Source organism: Xiphophorus couchianus, chromosome 22 (assembly GCF_001444195.1).
Source record: "Xiphophorus couchianus chromosome 22, X_couchianus-1.0, whole genome shotgun sequence".
Taxonomy (NCBI): domain Eukaryota; kingdom Metazoa; phylum Chordata; class Actinopteri; order Cyprinodontiformes; family Poeciliidae; genus Xiphophorus; species Xiphophorus couchianus.
In genome coordinates this window covers 8,717,069-8,738,694 of record NC_040249.1, presented here as the reverse complement: position 1 = coordinate 8,738,694, position 21,626 = coordinate 8,717,069, and the positions used below count along the sequence as shown (strand labels likewise).

The 21,626-nt window shown below is 42.3% G+C and overlaps 1 protein-coding gene across 6 annotated transcripts in view; it reads left to right on the top strand.

Moving 5' to 3' along the window:
- LOC114137765 (transcription factor COE3) overlaps nucleotides 1–21,626 on the top strand; it is a 90,299-nt gene that overhangs the window by 53,320 nt on the left and 15,353 nt on the right. For 2 of the 6 annotated variants that reach the window (XM_028006567.1, XM_028006570.1), the window contains exons 8-10: nucleotides 3,137–3,278; nucleotides 8,353–8,486; nucleotides 9,171–9,297. In XM_028006567.1, coding sequence (XP_027862368.1) covers nucleotides 3,137–3,278; nucleotides 8,353–8,486; nucleotides 9,171–9,297 — 403 coding nt within the window. The remainder of the gene's footprint in view (nucleotides 1–3,136; nucleotides 3,279–8,352; nucleotides 8,487–9,170; nucleotides 9,298–21,626) is intronic. The other 4 variants (XM_028006572.1, XM_028006569.1, XM_028006571.1 and 1 more) reach the window with 2 other exon arrangements.

Below are 21,626 nucleotides of genomic sequence, written 5' to 3'. Positions count from 1 at the left end.
GACCCACTCCTGATCCATTTATCCAACCGTTCATCCATTCTGCTCCGACATTTTCAACACAAACAGCCCACTAGGTCAAGGTGAGACAGCAAGAGTTAGTGTGATTTGTCCTATCAGGGTTTACTACAAACTACAAGAGGACGTCCATGACTGGCAGCACTATTCAGTGATAGACACATGAGCCGGCATCCTCCAGGAGGAAGCCCAGACATGAAACAGACAAGACAGGGCGTCCCCTCCTGATGTCACCACCATCAGACCTCCCCTGCCTCCTCAAATCTTCCCTCAGGGTGAATGTGGACTGATGCGTGACAGCCACCATGGGTTTTCAGCTTTCTCACATTCTGGTATCAAGAAGGAATTCAAGAACCAACTTTTCTTTTATTTTTTGAAGGTTCTGAAATAATAGAATACTTTTTCCATCGTCGATTATGATGATCATAACAGTTAAGATGCCATTACCCCCTAATGGATTTCCCAGATGTTCCTGCATAGGTATTTCTCTGGCCAAAGTTGTGTATTTTACATGCCTTCGACTCTACTTATTACCCCCCAAAACCAGCTGGAGGCCAGAAAGGGCCCAATCCATCATCCTCTGCTTGGCCCAGCTCTGAACCTGCTCACAAGAATGGAGCTCTTTCACTTCCCCTCCTCCCTCCACCTTCCCTTTACACCCCCACCATTCTCAAACCAACTCCCCCCCCCCAGAAAAAAAGTGCCCCCCTAAATTCCAGCGCCACACCGAGGTCACTTACCGGCGAAGCAAAACCTGAGAGGGGCTCTCTGTTTCCGGCTCAGAAAACACTTTGGCCATTCACATGCAGGTTTGCTTGTTTGGAGTGCGGTAGCCAAAAAACAACAACAAAAATAAGCGTTATAAAATATGGAGTGTGGTTTGGAATATGATCCTGGTAAAATGTTTGCTGAGTGATGGGGACGGCGTACGGCCTGGCTGTTAATGACTCCGGTAATAGTTTAAAAGGAAAGGGCCTACCGTATTCAGAGTTGGTGGAAAAGCTGATCAATATTTTTGAGTTTTAGTCATGATGACAGTTTGGGATGTAGATAAATGAAAATTGTATTCCAGTCAGTCAATCTCTCTGAAAGTAGGGCGTTAAAAACAAAGGAAGGAACAGGAAAAATAATGGTAATGCAATATTTCCAAGGAGAACAATCACTTCAACAGGTTTGGCAGTACTTACAAAGGTATGCTCCTCACAGGGGAGCAGTTGCTCATTTTCTTCATGTATTAATCTATTTACTTAATTATATCCTACATTGCCCAGAACTGCTTTACATTCTGTCACATTAAAACTACAAACTGTAATGCAATTTATGGCAGTTTAACGTGATAGCCCAACACAAGTGCAAACTTGTGAGGAAGAAGAGGGATGCATAGTTTTTCTTTTTGTAAACACATTATCTAAAAGGTTTGGCATGCATTTTTATTAAGATGAGTAAATACTGTGGAAATCCACCTTCTATTGCCGCTTTTTCGCTGCTTTTTGTTAAAGAGTTTTCAATAATTTATCTGTGTAAAATAACTCAAACTCCATTTTATTGCATGGAAAATTCATCCCAGTATTTTTAATTTGATTTAGGTATGGACTTTAGGATATTCCTAATAATGAATAGGCATTGATCTAAACCTCTCCAGTGTGTCTCTGGCTGCATGTTTAAGGTCATTGAACCTCTGCCCCAGCCTAAAGTCTTCTGCAACCTTTAACAGTTAGTGTTCCCAGATTACTCTATATTTACTTCAATCCATTTCCCATAAGCTATGTCCCATAGCATGATGCTGCCATCAACATGCTTCACCCTGGGGACAACATATCTGTGTTGTCCCCAGGGACAACACTCCAGGAATATGTGGAGTTTTGATAGGTGAAAAACATGCATCTTTTTCCATCCATTTCCCAACTACAAACTGTGTTGTAGTTTTTCAAATGTAATCCTGTTAACACCTCATGGACTAGTAAAGCTAATTAGCTTCATACCTGTTTTGATGAAAATAAAGCCAAGGTGGTGTATGAATAGTACAAATATTGGTAGATAGATGTGTCTTTCATACCAAGGACACCATCAGTGGTCGAAGTGTGGACTACATGTGGATGTGCACAATAGACAGACTGCATGGAATTTTGCTGATAAAGTCAATAAATAATTTTAACTCTGAGCCAAACTATGCAGCAAAAACTATAATTAGGATTACAGATGTAGTTAATAGCTAGTTGTTTGTGATTTTGGGTGTGACGTATTTTAGCGACACTAGGCAACTAAGGAATAAAAATAAGTAATACTAATATAATAAGGATTCAGGTGTACTTGTAGATTTGTGTGGATGTATTTTAAAATTCAACTTTAAATTAAAGGATTACTTCAGGTTACAAAAATATTAATAAAAATATAGATGTAAAAATAATTACTTAAATGAGTACATAAATATTATTTTCTTTTTTCATGAAACGGGATAAAAGCTTCTGAGAGTTTAATAAAACTATATTTCAATGCTTAGCTGTACTTAAAACACTGCAGGTTGAACACCAATAACTGTTCAAAAATATACATTGAAATTAATTTGTAACACTGATTTCTTATTGTGAAAACTGGCAAGAAGCTCATGGGACTGTGTGGCAAAAATGCTTTACTACATTTGAAACACTGCAGATATAGCTGTCCAAAAACATCCATAGTTGACTGGAGTTATTATGCAACTCCAAGCAACTCAATTTCAAAGTTTTGTTTGAGAAACAGAGGGATCAATAAAATAATCAACATACCACAATTGAAAAGTTAGTTTCAGTACCTAAATGTCTAGTGGATCTAATTGTGTCATACATCCATCATACCAAAATTTACACTAATTGTTAGTACAATGTTCACAATAATAATCCCAAATTAATTTAACATCTAACTGACAGCAAAAACACAAATAATATATATATATTTTTTGGTACAATTAGAAATCATTTCAGGCACTTAGGGGTCAAACCACACTTAGTTTGTGACTGTAATGTAGCAAAATAGGAAAAGATTCAACGCTCCATGTCTTTATCTGTATGCAATATATTTTTCAAAGCCTGAATTTTTGTCTTGTATCTTGCTAAACCACATCTCACTTTCACTCCTCTCACAGGTTGTCGTATCGACGACCGTCAACGTGGACGGCCATGTCTTGGCCGTTTCCGACAACATGTTCGTACACAACAATTCCAAGCATGGGCGAAGGGCTCGCAGACTCGACCCTTCAGAAGGTACGCCTCCTTATCTGGAAAATGGTAGGCACATTTTTACATCTTATAATTTGCTACGCTGCTTTTTTCCTATTAGTTTTTTTTCTTCCTTTTTCCATTTTTCAGATCACACACCTATAGCTCCTTTTACATCCGTAGAATCAATAGTTCCTTCAACATCATCTTTTTTTTTTTTTTTCACTTTTTGAGTTGCTTCTGGCTTCCATCCGAACTTCTGTTATGCATTGACAGAAAATACAATGCATTAGTTTTTATCAGGGCTGCACAGTGGCGCAGTTGGTAGCACTGTTGCCTTGCAGCAAGAAGGTCCTGGGTTCGATTCCCGGCCGGGGTCTTTCTGCATGGAGTTTGCATGTTCTCCCTGTGCATGCGTGGGTTCTCTCCGGGTACTCCGGCTTCCTCCCACAGTCCAAAAACATGACTGTCAGGTCAATTGGTTTCTCTGAATTCTCCCTAGGTGTGAGTGTGTGTGTGCATGGTTGTTTGTCCTGTATGTCTCTGTGTTGCCCTGCGACAGACTGGCGACCTGTCCGGGGTGTACCCCGCCTCTCGCCCGGAACGTAGCTGGAGATAGGCACCAGCAACCCTCCCGACCCCATTGGGGACAAGGGTGAACAGAAAATGGATGGATGGATGGATAGTTTTTATCATTGTTGCACTGCGAATAACAACTAATTCAGAAACGTTATGCTACTTCTACTCTGGTAATGCACCTACATTTGTCCTAAAAGCCACAGTGAAACATGATCAAATTGCTGAAGAATTTGGCTGTAAGGTTAATTTCCTGCCGTTGGAGTTCTGTAGATTTAGCTGAGAGAGAGTCGAAACAGGGGGAGGAAGGAGAAAGACAGAAAGAGAGAAGGGGGGGAGAGGGAGGTCGACTGATTCTGTGTGTGTGTGTGTGTGTGTGTGGGTGGGTGGGTGGGTGCATGGAGGAGTGGGGGGGCCTATGAGCAAAACAGAACTTACTGTTTTTCTTCCAACTGATTCCATATGATAGACTGATTGCCTTCTCAGCCAAAAGGGAGAAAAGAAGGACCACCAAACCATGGGAAATCCGAAAAGTAAAATGTGCTATGTGTAACCTTTCGACCCCCGTGGCCTTCGCTTACGGAAAGCAGCTAACCCACAGCTGAAATACTGTTAAGCAAAGAAAAGAAGGGGAAACCTGACTTTTGTGCGATTGTTTAGATTTAAATTGTGAGGGCCAATTATGGCAAGGCAAACAGTTTATATATGCCACGAACTAAAAACAAGCTTCTCTGCACATTAATGGGCATTAATGGTTCTGTCACCAAAAGCAAATGTAATGTTTAATACAACAACGACGAATACAAAAGAAAAAAAAAAAGCAACAACAAAAAAAAAAAAAAACATAGCAGACAATTAATATATCTCGGTGCTCTGTAGTCCTAGTGGGGGAAAAAGCTAATCTATTTGTTTTTGTCTTTATTAATGACTCCTCTACTGGAGAACAAAATCAAATAATTAAAGTCCTGCCCGGAGCACCAAAGTCATTATGTTCGCTGACGTTCTGTTTGTGTGTTTCACATTTATGACACGATAGGTGTGGATCGCCTAGCAACCAGTTTCTTAATGAGGAGAGCAATTAAAGAGGTTGAGCCCTTGCCTCCGTGTTCCCCTGCTCCCATGAGACCTTCTGTGTGTTGTGTGTGGTGTGTGGTGTGTGTGTGTGTGTGGGGGGGGTGTGCGTGGGTGCGTGTGTGTGTGGGTTCTTTACAGGTTACCCCAACCCATCCTTTATTCTCCTCTTCACCGCACTCTTCAAAGCGGCAGAGTGACGCCCCGTAAAGCAAGAAAAGAAGCAATTGTCAACCGCCCAGTTGAACATGTCTTTGTCTAATAACTTTAATATACCTTCCCTCTTCTTTAGAAGTTGAGATCTGTTTTTTTTTTCCTCTCCCAGACTAAGCTCTACAACAAACTAATTTATCATGCATCAACAGCGATGGCTCACTTTGTTTTGAGTCACCTTTAACAAACGGAGATGTGGCACGGGAGGAGAGGGGAAAAAAAAGAAAAAAAGAGAGAGGCGGTTTTATAAAATGTAACTCCAGCCATGTCCTCCGCAGCGGCTCTGACAACTCGAAGGCAAACAGACAGACAGCGTGCTTTAAATTAGCAACACATTCTTCCTCTGGAGTTCACAGGGCGAGAGGCTTTCAGCCTTTGTGGCTGTCTGACTGGCTGGAACAGGGAGGCATTCTTTCCGAGCGCAGCTCAGGCTCAAGAAGTGCTGCCCCCTATTGGCACTCAGAGGGGATCGCACCCAGATGACAGTCTGAATCTCGCCATGTGACATTTTTGTTCACTTGTGTGCTCTGTCACACAACAAGCATATTATGCATTCAGACATGAATGTGCTTTGAGGCCGGCTGTCACTCAAACATGTATGGATTCAGGCTCAAAGGTGCATAAACATGCTCACAAATAGCTGAGTCTTTCACACACACACATCACCCCCCTCCCACCCTCACCTCCAAACACACACACACACAGCAAATACAGAAATGCTCTCACTCACTCACCCCCACACGCATACACACGCCAACACAGACATACACTCATGCGCGCACGTTCCTTAGCTCAGTTTCACCATTATAGAGCCCCAGACAATATAGGAGACTTAGCATAGGGCCTGCAGCGCCTGACTCATTTGCATGCCAAGTGGCTGTAATGCTGTTAGGGTTTATGCAATAAAGACAAGCGAATCCAGACCGCCGGGCCTAAGAGGACGAAAAAAGAAGAAGGGAAAAGAGGATGGGAGGAAAAGGAATAAGAGAAGGAGAGAGACTGAGGGTGAGACAGCGAGAAAGAGAGACAGAAGAGAGAGTCAAAGGGAACAGATGGCCCAGGGAGAGGTAAAAGGTATAATCCCATCAGCTGCACTATCAACCGACCATCTGGACATCCCACAGCACAATTACAACACATTTCAGCAGGCAGAACAAAGGACGGCTTCACAGGGCCACATCAGACCTGTTTGAGTGTCACAAAACCAGAGCCAGAAGCTCCTCCGCTCAGATCTCGAATCGGCTTTGACGTCCTCCACGGCTAACGCTAAACTGAGAACAAGGAAAAAAAGTTGAAAACGGGTAGCAAAGTTGCAGCATGTGGTTGTTTAAAAACATAAAATTATTTAGATTCAATTTGAGGTGATAACTGGCCCTTGATTTGTTTTACTTTCGATCCTAAAGTTTGTAAAGACTTAGTAAAGCAGCAGAACATTGCAAACTCCTCCGTCCACTTCAACTGATGTCTATCATCTGTCGGGGGTGGGTGGGGGGCACACTGTGCGTGTCTGTCATCAGATCGCCTGTGCTGACTGTGTAATCCACTTTGCCACGGTCCCCATTCAGCACATGCTCCCCGCTCTGACTGTGCATTGAGACATATGCAAATTTCCAGGCAGAAGGGTGGACGGCTTAGGGCCTCAGTCACTGCCTCTCCATGAGTCCTTCTGCGCGTGGGAGTGAGGCGTGGGGCTGGGGGTATATGGATGCAGACAGGGGTGTGATAGATGGGATTTCCGAGGTGGCGTTTGTCTATTCTCATGTCCGTGTGTGTGTGTGTGTGTATGTGTGTATGCGTAACTAAGCGCAGCCCGTCATAGGTTTCAGGCAGCAGCTGCCCCCCCACGTCCCCACCCAACAGTCACCATCAGGCACCCTTCTAGCCCCCTCCTCCTTCCTGCCCCTCCTTCCCTCTCTTCGTTCTCTCTCATCCCCAAAGTCAATTTGTTTACAGTAATTTTGAAGGGTGAATTATTTGCTGTAATCGTCCGCACTGATGAAGGTCAGGCCCTTAGAGGGGGCCCCGGCATGCCCATGGAGGGTTGGTCCTCTTTCAGACGCTCCGCTTCGCAATTAAGGAAAGCAAATGTCACTCCTCCAGGCCTCACAAATGAAAATCTGTACGAGGTGATTAGCATGAAGTCAACAGCGCCTGTTAAAGTCAGATTCCCTGTAGTACCAATGTGTGTGTGCGCACTTTATGGGCAGAGAGAGAGAGCAAACATGACCTGAACAGACCCAACAGTAAGGCAAACAAAGGGAGATGTCTTGTCTGAGGTGATCCATACAACAATGGCTGACTGTGATTTACTTACTGGATGGAGGGGATAAAGGAGGATAGAAGTGTGCTTGCAGTGGGAGGAGAGTAAGAAAAAAAAAAGAACAGAAAGAGAACTTGCAGGAATAGTTGCACGCATTTTGAGGAGCGGGAAAACATGCGCATTTCACGCCATATTATAAGATATTGATGAAAATAGATTAAATTTGATATTGCTATTTTATGGCAAGCTGTCATGATATTTCTGTTGTAAACATGGTGTTTTGCCGAACACCATATTAAGGCAATGCATCAAGTGACAGCGAAAGTGAAGCATAAGATCACTCAAATTAGATTATAATAACAACTCCCACTGTTGATGAATGGCAGCGCTGCACAGCAGAAGTCATGCCAGATGAAAAGCATTGTAATAAACAATGTGAAATGGATTGAATCGATCACAAAAAGAAAACAAAAAAAAAAATCTTATACTGAATAATTCATGAGCGCATTTCACGATATGAAACCTGAAACTACACGCAGTGTGCCTTCACTGTATTGTAGAACAAAGGTAATGAAATAACATGAAGCAGCAAAGCTTTAGCTTGTCATTTCCACTTCTTGACTCATTTAAGATGTGTTCAGCTTTAAAATTTTACTGTACATGTCCGTGCATGCTTAATCAATTCTGATGGCTACATTTGCCCTGACACATAATTTGCTCCATCAAATCATTTTCCTGGGGAGCCTGAGCGTTTAGCCTTTGTGAAGTGGACCATTTGAAGGGTCTGCTTAACCACACCACTCCACCGAGCTGATAAATGATTTTGATTCTCGTGCCTTAAAGGACAAATCCATCATTTTTTTTTTTTTTTCTGGGGGCAATTTCCATGATATGTCTTTGTGGGAAAAGACACGCAGGGCTGAACGTAGAGGTGATTCAGTAACGTGTCTGAGAGAAAAGAGACATGTGCTGGAGTGTCAAAGCCTGGGTGCTGAATTTGCTCTTCTCTTTGTCTTGGATAAGCAGCCACCCCATGCATCAAGGCTATCAGCCCCAGTGAGGGATGGACCACTGGAGGAGCCACTGTCATCATCATCGGGGACAACTTTTTCGATGGTCTTCAAGTCGTGTTTGGCACCATGCTTGTATGGAGTGAGGTACGATAAAACATTTGTTAAAGAAATACTTCAGAATTTGTTCTCATCAGTAAGTGTTGGATGCTGAGACTAATCCGAAAGCAGGGTTTCAACCTGGATTAAACAAACATAAGTTTAGCACAGCAGTGATAATCATTTACATAGCTGTAAAAAGTGGTACGCCTAAATTGTCCTCTGCTGAGAAACGTACTGAGAAACAACAGATAAAACTAAACTGTCTTAAAATTAATCAAACAATGGTTTGTCAAAAACAAAGTAATATATTTGACTTTTTCCACCACTTCACTTTTAAATCAGTTACTTTAATTTAAAGTTTTGTTGAACATGTTCTGTTCTTAGTAAATGTTTCGCAACAGGAAGATAATTTTTGGTGCACCACCTTTTACCTCCATGTAAAAAAAAATCATAAGCCTTTTGTGTAAAATAAACGCTAAATGCAATTGTGGCAATGATTTCAAGGTTCATGAAATAACATCTGCATGAACAATTCTGAGATTGGAGTAATTTCGGACTAGCAGTTGGCTTCACCTTCCAGGATCAACTAATGTGGATTTGTGTTAAATGATGCCAATATATATCTTAACCATCGCTTTCCCTCTTGCATGGAAATTATGTTCTCAAACGCTGATTGTTTGTTTTTTGTCGGTAACTTGTGATTTCCTCTCGTTTTCCTCTGTAATCTAGCTGATAACTCCCCACGCCATCCGTGTTCAGACTCCCCCTCGGCACATCCCCGGCGTTGTGGAAGTCACGCTGTCCTACAAGTCCAAGCAGTTCTGCAAAGGTGCCCCTGGGAGATTTGTCTATACTGGTGAGTCAGAACCTTCTGTTCCTGTCTTTCTTTGTATTTTACAATCTTTTACTATACTCTATCTCCATTCTGTCATTGGGGTGGAGACCTCAACTATCTATCCTAGCCAATAATAAAGAGATGCGGCACACAAGCTTTTCTGGACGGCTAGTCTCTTGCTTTTAAAGCCTTTACAAATATGATTTTGACTGATTTGGATTTCTCCTTAAGAACTATAATATAAAAAGATAAAAGAGATACAACCAAGATTTTTTTTTCTTGTTCTTCTGCCACGAGCAGTTGATATTTTTCAAGAGCAAATGTTAACATCACATGTTTGTGAAAGAGCATATTAGCAGCGTTTGGTATTATTTTAAAGGCAAAGAGATTACAAAGTTGACATTTTGAACTTGCATTAGCATGCTTCCTCAAAGTTCCCTTTAAACACCTCACTGATATTGTACATAGCTAACTCAGAGTCTTCTCAAAATTCAAACTTGTCAAGTAATCTAGAGCCAATTTCTCTGCTCTTGTTAAGTGATCTGGTTCGATGAATGTTAAGTAACCATGATCCAGTAAGGTATCATGCTAAATTACAGTCAAAACTCTTCAAGATAAATCTTTCTCCCAATCGTTCATATCTACCATTAAGCATAACAGATTATGTTTTAGTGTAATTTGCTGAATTTATAAGTCAAGCGTGGTTTCATTTTTTATGAATCAAATAAGAACGTCTATAACTAGGTTAAGTGAATGAGTGTGTCTGAAGTTATTCTCATGTGTGATCAGCATGAATTTGTAAGAGAAAGTGTGGGAAGAGAGGGTGAGAGAAAGAGGGAGCGTGTGTGTGTCACACCGCGAGTAAAAGATCTGATTATCTTGGCTAACAGAAGGAAGTGGTGGTCTTATCTGTCATCATTGGTGAATAGACAGAGGTTGTGAGGGTCAGAGCCTGTCTGACCTGGAAGCCTCTGTCTGTTCCAACTCTGGTGGGCAGAATGAAATGACCCCTCCTTCCCTCTCAGCACTCCTGAGCCTTAAGCGAAGCTCTGGCCTTGAGCTCAGCAAGGCCAAAGCTGGGGGCCCCCCAACCCCCTTTCCCACCCCCAACAAAAAAAAAAAAAAATCCCAATCCAGACCTTTCCATCCTGCAGCAGCTGTTTTTCATCAAGTCCCCCTTGCTCTCCCTGATGCCCCAAAACTACTACTCCCCCCAGCACCAGAAACAGCCGTTGGTCCCCTTCTCCTCCAACCGTGCAGTCTGGCCCAGCTCTCCTGCGTTTAACCTCCCTAGCAGGAGTGGAGCAGAGGCCAACAAGACACCGGGATAATGAAACAGGAGTGTAGTGTGACTGCATAAGTGTATGTGTATGTCTGAAAGTGAATGAAAGTGGGGGAGAAAGTGTGAGTGCAAAAGAGTCTTTGTGTGTGAGGGGTGGGTGTGTGTGTGTGTGTGTGTTACTAAACAGCCCTGAGAAGGTGTATAAGTTAAGACATTAATGGCTTCTATAGCACCCTAGTGAAAGTGCCAGGTCCCTTAAGAACAGACCCCATTAGTCACAGAGGCTAAGCGGATTGGGATGATTACCATCAGGTTTTACTGGAGAAATGTGTCCCCTTCCCTCTATCTTTGTTGATTTTTCTCCCCCCATTCTTCCACTCTGTCTTCCCTGGCTCCTTCTCACTTCCAGTTAGTATTAAGATACAATTACCCCTGGAGGCAATGGTGGTGCAATTGATTAGTGTGGTGAATTAAAAGCGAAAGTCACCAACAGACAGGTCCAACTCCTTTGCTTCCGTACTCCCTCAGTGGCTCGCTGTGATTGTGCGATGGTGGAGGGTGAAGCTCGAGCGAACGAAACCATTAAAAGGCAGCATAATGCCAGAATTAGGTGCCGCTGATTCCATATGTACAGTAATTGCGAGATGAAAAGGATGTTAGCTACTCCTCTCGGAGATTAAAAAGCAAATTGAGTGCAGGGAGAGTGGATTGTGTCTTTAAAAATGAAACAGCTCATTTTAAGACCACAGTTTTTCTTTTTCTTTCACAGCACTTGAACAAATGGCCTTCACACAGAAGTAGATCGGAGTTACATGAGCGGGGAAAGTGAGTGCGATAAAACGGCGCTGTTGAATAGGCAAAAAACGTCACCATAGAGCAACACGTGTATATCAAAAAGTCTAGCCATCAAAGCTTTTTGACTTCAGAATGCAACCTGAGGACTGTGGTTTTTTTTTTTCCATGTTGACTCCTCTTTCCCCACCGTCCTAATTGTGGAGATTTAACTCGGTCAATTTAAGAAATTATCACAAATTACCAAGAGTCAACACAGAGGAGACTGCAGTCAATTGGAACAGCGGGGGGACACGTCCTCAGTCAGGTTAGCACCCTGGATCGGCTCCAAAACTCACAATCCATTCTCAGAAAGAGAAGATCCTGTAGCGTATGTCAAATAATCCTGTCGGCATTGACTATTGAATGTTTAAAACACTAATGAGACAAACAGACAGACCATATAAAACTTAACTAAGCTGTAGCTGACTGCTTCAAGGAACCTATTTATGTTCTTTAATTGACACTTTTTAAAGGAGTGAGAAGCTATTTTTGTTTGTTTTGCAGCCTTCTAAAAGAGCCTTGTCCCCTGGAGCTTACATGCCTGTCCTCTGTCTAATCCATGTATTGGTTATCCATTGGTCAGGACAGAAGTGGTGGAACCAGCTGTCAGCAAGGTTGTGGAAAATCAAAAGGAGAAAGTTACGGCTGCACCTGAGTCGATATTTTATTTTGCTTTACACTTTATTAAGCACGGAAAACAGCAGCGAAATGGGTTTAATCAAATATCTTAAACAACGAGTCCCAATTTTAAGCCTCATTTGTTGCCTCCCAACCTTTTTACTGCATACTTATAGAGCTGTGTGAAGGAGTAAATCATAAATAAAAATTTGACTGTACAATTCTTCCAATTTAAACTCCTAATTGCATCAGAGCTATTGTTGTATATATATATATATATATAATTTTTTTTTTTATCTCAGCCAAGTTTCCATGAAGAACTCCCCTCCAGGGCCAGCGATGATGCAGGCCTGTGGTAATATGGTTCTGCAAGCAGTCCTAACACACTCAGCCACTATTTATCCTAATCAGTGACATCCACATAACCAGGATTGCTTAAAATGAACCCCTTCCGCGCCCCAGAAAACGCACATTTACCGGGACCCCATTTGTCATGGGTAAATTGAGGGTCAGTAAACTTCGCCTGTATCCTCCAGTGGGGATCCAGGACATGCATCATAACGTTAGGAGAGAATGATTGGCGAAGGCGAGCTGTCACATATTTGTCAGGGGGAAGGGAACATTATTTGCTAATTTCCCAAGCTGGGCACTGACAGGGTGCTTCGTCTTCAGACCTTTGGTGACCAGCATGGCTTCCCGGCTATTAGTACAAGTCAAGTGTTTTTTTCTTTTTTTCTCTCCTCCCACTGTAAAGCGGCAGTAATAAGAGCCATTCGTTCGACCTCACAAGACTGCAGCACACTGGGTGAAGGATTTTGGATGAAGCAGATGCCCCCCATACAGAGAGTTGCTCTTGCCAGGCCTTAGTTGTGGCCAGACAGCCTTGAGGGCTGATGGATCACAAAGTTTCCTCGTCAAGGTGACGCTATCGACTCCACTGCACCAAAATCTGACAAAATGGGTATGAGGCAGTCATTCATCAACATAAGGACAAAGGGGTCATGTGTGCTTCACTCAATACTGTTGGAGATCAAGAAATGTCAACCCTGTGAGGGAATAAAAAAGGAAGCGGTTGAGAGTGCTGAAGTGGGTTCTCTATATAGATAAAATGTTTTTTTCGAAGTATTCATACCTCGTTAACTTTTTTTCCCCATTTTGTCACAAAGCAACCACAAACCTTGTTGTGTTCAATTGGAATTTGCATGTGATAGACCAACAGAAAACAGCACAAAATGTTGAGGTGGAAAAGAAACACGCATTGTTTTTAGAGTACTTTAGAATAAATAATCTGTTAAGATTTAAAGCAGGGTTAGGTTAAAATATCACCATATGAACATAGAAGGATTATTGCAGAACTACATGGACTTCCACCTAATTTTAAAGGCTGGGCGAGTCGAAATTTAATTATTACGGCAGCCAAAAGGCCCGGGGTATCACTAGAAGAGCTGCAATAGTAAACAGCTCATGTTGGAGAATCTGTGGACAGATTAAATATAAGTCGAGTGACAGACACATACCACATAAAAGACTTGCAGCTGTAATATGAGAGACATGTCATTCAAAATATTGAATCAAAAGGTATAACTATAGATCCACGCCACACTTTTATTTAAAGAAAATACTCCTATGCAATTTTTGGCTGTAACCTGACAAAAGATTAAAATGGGTATGGGTATGAATACTTTTGCAAGGCAAAGCACACACAAACTAAATGTTTTAAATTTATTAAGCCAAAAAAAAAAAAACATGCATGTACATTGGATTTCCCTGCATTTTAGCAAATAGCGCCCTTTTCTCCAAAGCTATAAATAGTGGTATCCAAAAATCAAACACTTCCTGCTCCACTCGTGGAAGGCAGAACAAAATGCTGCACCGTTCTTGACCCTCCTCTCTCCTGAAAAAATTAAATAAACAACCAAAGACATCTTTATCGGCACACATCAGACAGGGTCTAGTGCCGTCCAGCTGGTGAATTGAGCCTATCCTCTCCGCCCTGCCGGCACTTTGAAGTCCCAGACTTACAAGCTGATTAGATGGAGAGCTTCCTTTTCATTTCCTGTCCTGCAGGGCTGGGTTTGGTACTTCACTAGCGAATGGTCAGTGACGGGGTGTGGCCTACTGAAAGATATGTTATAATCAAAGGCATTCAAGGAGGTATGTAAACAGATCGGCTTCTGAGGAGGACCTGCAAACACACAAAATACTTCATACTTCATTTGCGTATTTAGAATCTGCTCCACGCAGGGTTTTGTAACCTTCCTCCAAAGCCTATTTTTAAGACGAAAGTCAGTGCAGGAGCGAGGAAGGATGACACAGGCATTTATAAATGTCATCTCTGCAGTGAAATGGGTTGTAACCAGTTGGCACAACAGTTTTAGCATGTGTCAAGGCGTGTTATCCACCAGCCATCGCCATACCTGCCTGTCTTATTACAACTGCTGGTATTTAGCGCGAGCTCCACAGGAGTGGAGCAGACACTCATTGCCAAGTGAGATGGGCCTGGGCTTGAAGGCCTTGTGAGCTTGTGTGCATCGCGACAAGGTTCCACAGAGGAAGGTCCTTGTGTCCAATTAGAGGGCTGACGTGACACGTGCTCACACTCCCCCACTGTCAGGCAGCTTGTCAGGTAAGCTTTGAGAAGCACACTGTGGCATTATTCCACAGCGTGTTATCAGCAAGTGACCTGTGAAATCCAGCTTCAGGAAATTGATTGAAATAAGTACTCGCGGCTGAACGTGTATTTTCACCCATTACTTGTTTCTGAAAGTGGTTATTTTTCAGGAGCGGGAATAAAAAAAAAATGAAGGTGTTACTATAGTGTGTTTTTTCTACCAATAAAGCAGGTATGCATTGATTTATTTTTAATTGGGCCCACTTTTTGTTTAACTATTAGCGTTTTTTTTTTGGTAAGGGAAAGTCGTCACCAAGTCGCAGCATTAGTCTTTTGCCACTGGACAGACAGGCAGAAATATGTTCTGTTCTCCTTTCACCGCCTACCCTTCCCATTTTCAGGCATGATCCAAACCCGAAAGGCTTTAAAGGAACTCCAGCCCCCGACCACCCCCATCTCTTCTCCTCCGCTGCCGCTTTTTGATTGAAATTCATCGGCAAGTTTATTGAGAAATGAATGAGGGAGGCAGCGCGGTATTGACTTTGAGAGGAAAACACAACTCATCTTGAATGAGGGGGAAAATTCACCCGTAATTTAGCCGCCATCGATCCATGCCCCGTCCATGTATTGATCTTCATTTTACAATATTAATTTGCGCTTGCAATCAGCTGTGAAGGGAGCCCATTTGATTTCTGCGGGGCCAGTAATGTGCGAGAGTCCACCGGCGTCCTCGGAGAAGAGGCACACATGCTTTAGATGTCATCTAAGAGGATTGAAACAGGTGTCTCTGGCACCTTTCTAATAACACAGCCAATATGAAGGGAGCTGAAATTATGGATGTGCGATCTGTAACATTGTTCCCTTTTAACCGTGTTAATTACATTTTATCTGTTGCAGGGGCAATATCTGTGGGAGACTGTAACTGTCGAGCTTTTTTCATCTGTATTGGCTCAAAGTTCATGAAATTTCAATGAACATTGATCTGTCTCCATTGATTTATCTTAACTGCAGATCTTTGAAATTTTAATTTCCTGTTCATCTCGAGACTGCTGGAGATGGAATCACTGAGTGGTAACTGGCTGCAGTGGATGGAGATGATATGGTCAGTGTTGAAACAGATGAGGTTTGCTTTGCGTGGGCTTGCTGTGAAAATTTCAATTTGACTTGGTTTGGTTGGTTTATAGGTTGGTTTCCACGTCTGTGTGCATGTTTTCTACTCTTCCAAATGGAACTTATCTATTCTGAGGAGCAGCAGCATGACTTCTGATTTCTTTACCTTCCCTCTATGCACAGCATTCAATTTTAATTCCTTGAAGTAACCATGGAAAGTTATTCGCCCTTTCTGCAGTGCTTTGCAATAGTATTCAGACCTGAAATGTTTTCCCGTGTTACCATGTTACAGCCAAAAACAGAGTATTTTCAAATCTTACAACAGAATCTCAATTGGCTTCATATCTAGGTCATTCGAACACATGGACCTGATTTGGTTTAAGCTATGTTTTATTGCTGCATGTGTAACATTTGGCCTCAAATAGGCTTTTCTCCAAGAATGCTCTGTATTCATCTTCATCCATTTCCCTATTAGCTATGATCAGCTTCTGCTGCTGAAGAATAGTACATCCACAGGATGAAGCTGCCACCACTCTTTTTCCTGGTTCTTTGTGGGTATGGTGTGTCCAGGGCGATCTGCTGTGTTAGTTTTGCATCCAGTTACATTTTAGTCTCATCTTACATGAGCAACTTTTTCTATACAGTTTCTTGAAGCAAAATGCAAATGGGACTTGACTTTCCTCTCACCACTTTTCCATAAAGAGTGGCAAGAAAAAACGAATAGCTTTCCTTTCAACAGATCCCCCCCCACCTGAGCAGTGTATCTTTGCAGCTCCTCCAGTTACCATGGGACTCTTGCCACATCTTAGTAATTTTGCAGTAGCACCATAGACTTCCTGACCTAACACTAACTTTTAACAACTTCATCCTTGACCTGTCAGTTGAGTTCATTGCTGTTCCTAATGCTGTTTGCTCACTGATGTTCTCAAACAAACCTCTGAGGCACTCACAGGACAGCAAGATTAAATTACATTAATTAATTGGATTAAGTGACCTTTTAAGGGGAGGATTGTATTTTATTTTAGAGTATCAGAAGAAAACTGAAATCTCACGTAACTTTTGAGATTTCAGTTTTATTTGAAAAAACTATATTTCTATACATTTTCTTTCTATTTCATGCACTACTCTGTGTTGGTCTGTTAGATTAAGTCTTAATAAAATACATAATTTTTTTTGGCTGTAACATGATGAACTGAGAAAATTCTCAAGGGCTATGAATACCACAAGGCACCAAGTAATTCCTGTACAGTGGTGAATTTCAGCTGGAAGAGGTCATTCTGCGTGATGATAGATCTGCATTCGCGTAACAGACTACAGGTGCCTAAAGGGCTTCAGTTTGACAAGTCACAAATGCAATAACACTTGAATGAACTTCTTGCTTGTGCTGTTTATCTGTCTCCCCCTTTCCAACTCCCACTCCACCTCTAATTTGTGTTAAGGGGGGAAAGAAAAAAACTGCTCAATGGTGTAGGAGGAGTGGAGATAAGCTCGAAGCAGTTAAGTATAATTAGCGAAAGTAATAGCTGGCAAATGGCAACAAGGCTAGGTTTTTTATCTCCTGGAAAGATAGAGTTATCGTAATAAGCTGTAATGGCTGCCAGGAATGCTAGTACTCTGTGCAGGCTTCCATTCAGGCTCGTAGACTTAACAAGGAACAATTTCCCTTGAATTTACTGCTTTGCTCAAACATTTCCCTATGTTTATACCCTGATACTGTAAGTCAATACACGTGTTCACTCCACTTTCATATAGATTGAGGGCACACATTGCCGTATTGCCATGTAAGCACTTCTGGCTGCCAGCATCGGCCATGTTCTTCTGTTCCCTCAGAGCGGTTACTCATGTCCCATTTCCAGAGAACACGGAGAAGTGAGCAGCAGACCACACTCATACGGCATGTACAAGCGATCCACTCTACATTTTAAGTAAAGTGCCGGTGACCGAGGCTGCTGAAGGACCTCTCGCAGAAAATGAAGGGAAAAGGGGGGAAAGATTGAGGCGTCAGATCGAAATAAGATTGGGAAGTGTGCATTCCAGGAAAGGAGGAATTCAACTGAAGGCCTGCCACGGCTGCCAGTGCGCATGCGGGCCTGCTCAAAAGGAGGAAACGATACGGTCGCAGCTGCACAAGGAGTCAAGCATTCCATTTCTTCATATTCTGAAACACGATCATTCGGTCTCTTGAGAGAATTGCTGAAATAGTCATAAAAAAATATTCTACTTCCCAATCTTCAAGACGGTCCACAGTATGTCTGCGTATTTTGCCACTTACCATGCTAATTCTGCTCGCATGTGGCCATAATTCTTTAAGTTATCAGCTGTTAAATTTGAAACATATTTGCTGTCACATTCAGTTAGGAAAATTTCTATCATTCTGGAAATTAAAACACGAAGCATCTCTGATCCAGCCAGGGTGAACAGATATAAGGAGTATAATTGAACAAAACACGCAACCTGTCGAAATCTGTGCAGAAAATGAGAGAAAATGAAAATTCTATTAGTGCCTAATGTTCCCTCCTCCCCCTCGCTGCGCGCTCTTCATCTCTCCGGCAAAGTATTCAAATGCAAGCCCTGCCTTACCTCCCCGTGTCTCTTTTTCTCTAATTATCCATGAGGTCAGTAAGCAAAATGGGGAAGAAGCCAGGAGATCAATACAAATTATCCCTGAGCAAACCAGTGCTGACAGTTTGAATTGCAGCATATGTTTACCCAAAATCAGGCAATTTATCTTAATATCAGGCGAGTAATGCAGCAGGGGTGAGAGGTCACACAATCTCTCCACCTCATAATTACCCGCCTCTAAAACAGGAAAGTGGTATTGATTGGCCGCGGGCCGGGAAGCGGGCGTGACTGGAACGTGCCAGTGACCCCCACCTCTCCCGCTCCCTGACACCCACCCTCCCCTATCATACCTCCCATAGTTCTCTCTGTCCCTCCGCCTCCCTTCGGCTAGACTCCCCACCCAGTGCAGGATTTATGGGATGTGTGTGGATGGTTTCGTGTTTCCTCGAAGCGACTCAGAAGTCTTACAGAAGGGGTAAGAATGGGTGAAGGGGGCGAGGGAGTGTAATACCGCTTTCACTGTTTATCATTGGAAGGTCAAGGAGGACTAAACAAATTTTGGCTCTGGATCATCGCACTACTTTATTGCAGCGCAAAGTTTATGACTGAGAAGAAGTACATGACGAGGTGTTGTAGACCTGGGAGGTGAAGAGGGTAAAAGTGTGGAAACATGCACATCAATGCAGGGAAACGTAAGGAGAGTGGTCCCAATGATTCTTGTAAAAGCTCAGCAGATGAAAGGAAATCTTTGCATGGAGGAAAAAGAAAATCTGCGGAGCAGTGCAGCGACTGCACATTTATTGTCCAGATTGAACATAAGTGCTCAGTATATATCATCAGCAGCTCTTACAGGATTATTGACATTGTCTGTGTCTGTCTGCGCCGGTGTTACACGCTATGACTACAAAACTGTCAACTCATCAACTGACAGCACCGTTTAGCGCTAATGCAAGTCTCCATCAGCTGTCAAAAGCATTTGCATGAAATCAATAGCAGATGGCGGTCTGTGTCACCAATTTCATTACGCCAGGGTTGTTACAAAGATCATCTCCATGATAGATGAGACGGCGACATGCCGGCATGGGGAGATCATGCCTTGTGCTGGAACTGAGACTGCACCGAGTTCTGACACCAACTGAGACAAGTTTTAATATATCTTTTTTTTTTTTTTTGGTCTGTCACCAGAGCGTGATGCCAACTGAGTCCTCCAAATCACATTCATTGCAGTTCTGAGGCCGGCATTTACAGTAGGGCATCATTATCATTGGAAAGACATGTCAAAAAGTCCACCTCTCCCGTTCTCCGTCTCGTTCTGTACTTTACATCTGTCCGGCCGAGTTCCCAGCATGCCTGGCGGGTTCTGCAGGCCCCAGCTGAGGCAGAGGACAGGAGAGCGTGATGTATCACCCTGAGAGAGCCCACTGACAGCCTCTGATGATGGATGGCCTGATTATGGAGTGCTTTTTACACATACACAATTTACATCACACTGAGCAGCGGGGTCTGGCAGGGCCGTTGAGCACATACGCGTTTTCCAAGCGGGGCACAGGCGTTCACACGCTTGCATGTGTGCACATACACGCCTGCACGAGTCTGCCAGAGTGCATAAGATAAGGAGGGGAGTGGAAATAACAAAAGAAAAGGGGGCAAATTCCTCACTACAGCCTTGTCATGTAAGATCAATATGGCAGATCAATCCTTTATTAAGGAGAAGATGGCTTCTCCCCCTACATTCCGAAGCAGACCTTTGTCGTTTTGCGACACATGATGACATGTCAAATCAGATTTCCAGCAGTGTATGTAGCTGTGGTGGGGGGTTTATTCAGGTGTGTCTGCACTGCCGGGTTGAATACCACTGTATTTGTAAGCTGGATCTGTGCTATCGATTAGAGCCCCCACATTGTCCATGCTTGAGTACATAATTGCTGTTTGACCATGCTTGAGCTGGCAATTACTGTATTCAGCATTTAGCACAACTGCTGCATGTGTTCAGTTGCAAGAACAAGTTGGAATGAATAGGAAATTAGTGTCTATGTCAAACGTTGGCATTGAAATGAAGCCCTGAGTTCCATTTCAACCCATAAACCTAAATCTAAGCTCTTGACCCCACATTACTGAGGGGCATAGCGTCCAAATTGGTTCTGTGTTGTATAGAGACAGCAAAGTAGAATTAATTTTTAGCCCTTGAAAACAGAACCACACTTTATAACAAAAGGGGTAAAAAAATGTAAGCAAATTTTTACTCTGTTTACATATTTTTAATGGCACAAAAGCACCAATGTTGTCAAGTCTTAAATGGCCGTAGTAAACATACTATAGTATGTTTAGAATCACTGCTAAACATTTAAATAATTCACCATCACACCCACTAATAATTGTGCAGTTGGATGTAAAACAATGTGTTTATTAATATAATATTCAAGAATATTTTAGGCAAAGTGAAAGAAAGGTTAGACACAGGTTGTTACAATGAAAATAAAGAATGTACTAATCATCAGTGTATGCAAGATATTTTTTCTATTTTAAGATTATTAGACTTAATGTGTTTATTTTAAACTATTTTCAAGTTGTACATGCTAAATTGAAGAATGGAGCATAAAAGCAATTTCCACTGCAGAACTGATTACTGTTTACATCATAACACATAAGTGCATATTTGGTCACGTGTGCAGACAGAAAAATAGATAAAAGCTGATAATATACCAATGTCATTGAAGAAGTATACTGTTTCCAGTGGTAATTTTTATCCAGTACCATAATTAATTGCAAACAAATAAGACAGTAGATAGTGGTATGGGGTAACCTAACTAAATGGTACTTAGGTCATGACCTTTGTGTTACTGTCCATGACTCTTTGTGCTTGAGATCACTTGTTTAAGACCTTTTCCTATAAAAGCAGATACCTAATAAAGAGTAGCAGGCTTTGTATAGACCAACGCCCAGTCCTAATCCGGTAGAACTTAATTTCTGGTTTCAGAGTTCGGGTCAAAGTACTGGTGATGGTCATGGATAAGTACAAGTGAAATTACTCAAATGAATAAAAGTCAGTGCCATGTCCCAATGAGAATAGGAACACAAACTGGGGTGTGAGGGTGTGTGTGGGGGTGTTTTTGTGAAATTGTTGGGGGTTGCATTCACTTGCTTATACATTCAGCAGGTTCAGCGAGCTATGTGGTGTTAATGCTGAAATTACATGCTGAGTAATGAGTGATGGGCGAAATTACAGGCTGAACAATGAATAGAGGCAGGTAGCTCTTATTAGTCTCCATAGAAAGCCATTGATTTATGAAGCGCCTTGCTCGGCGGAGTTACTCTCCTGAAAATGATATCTAC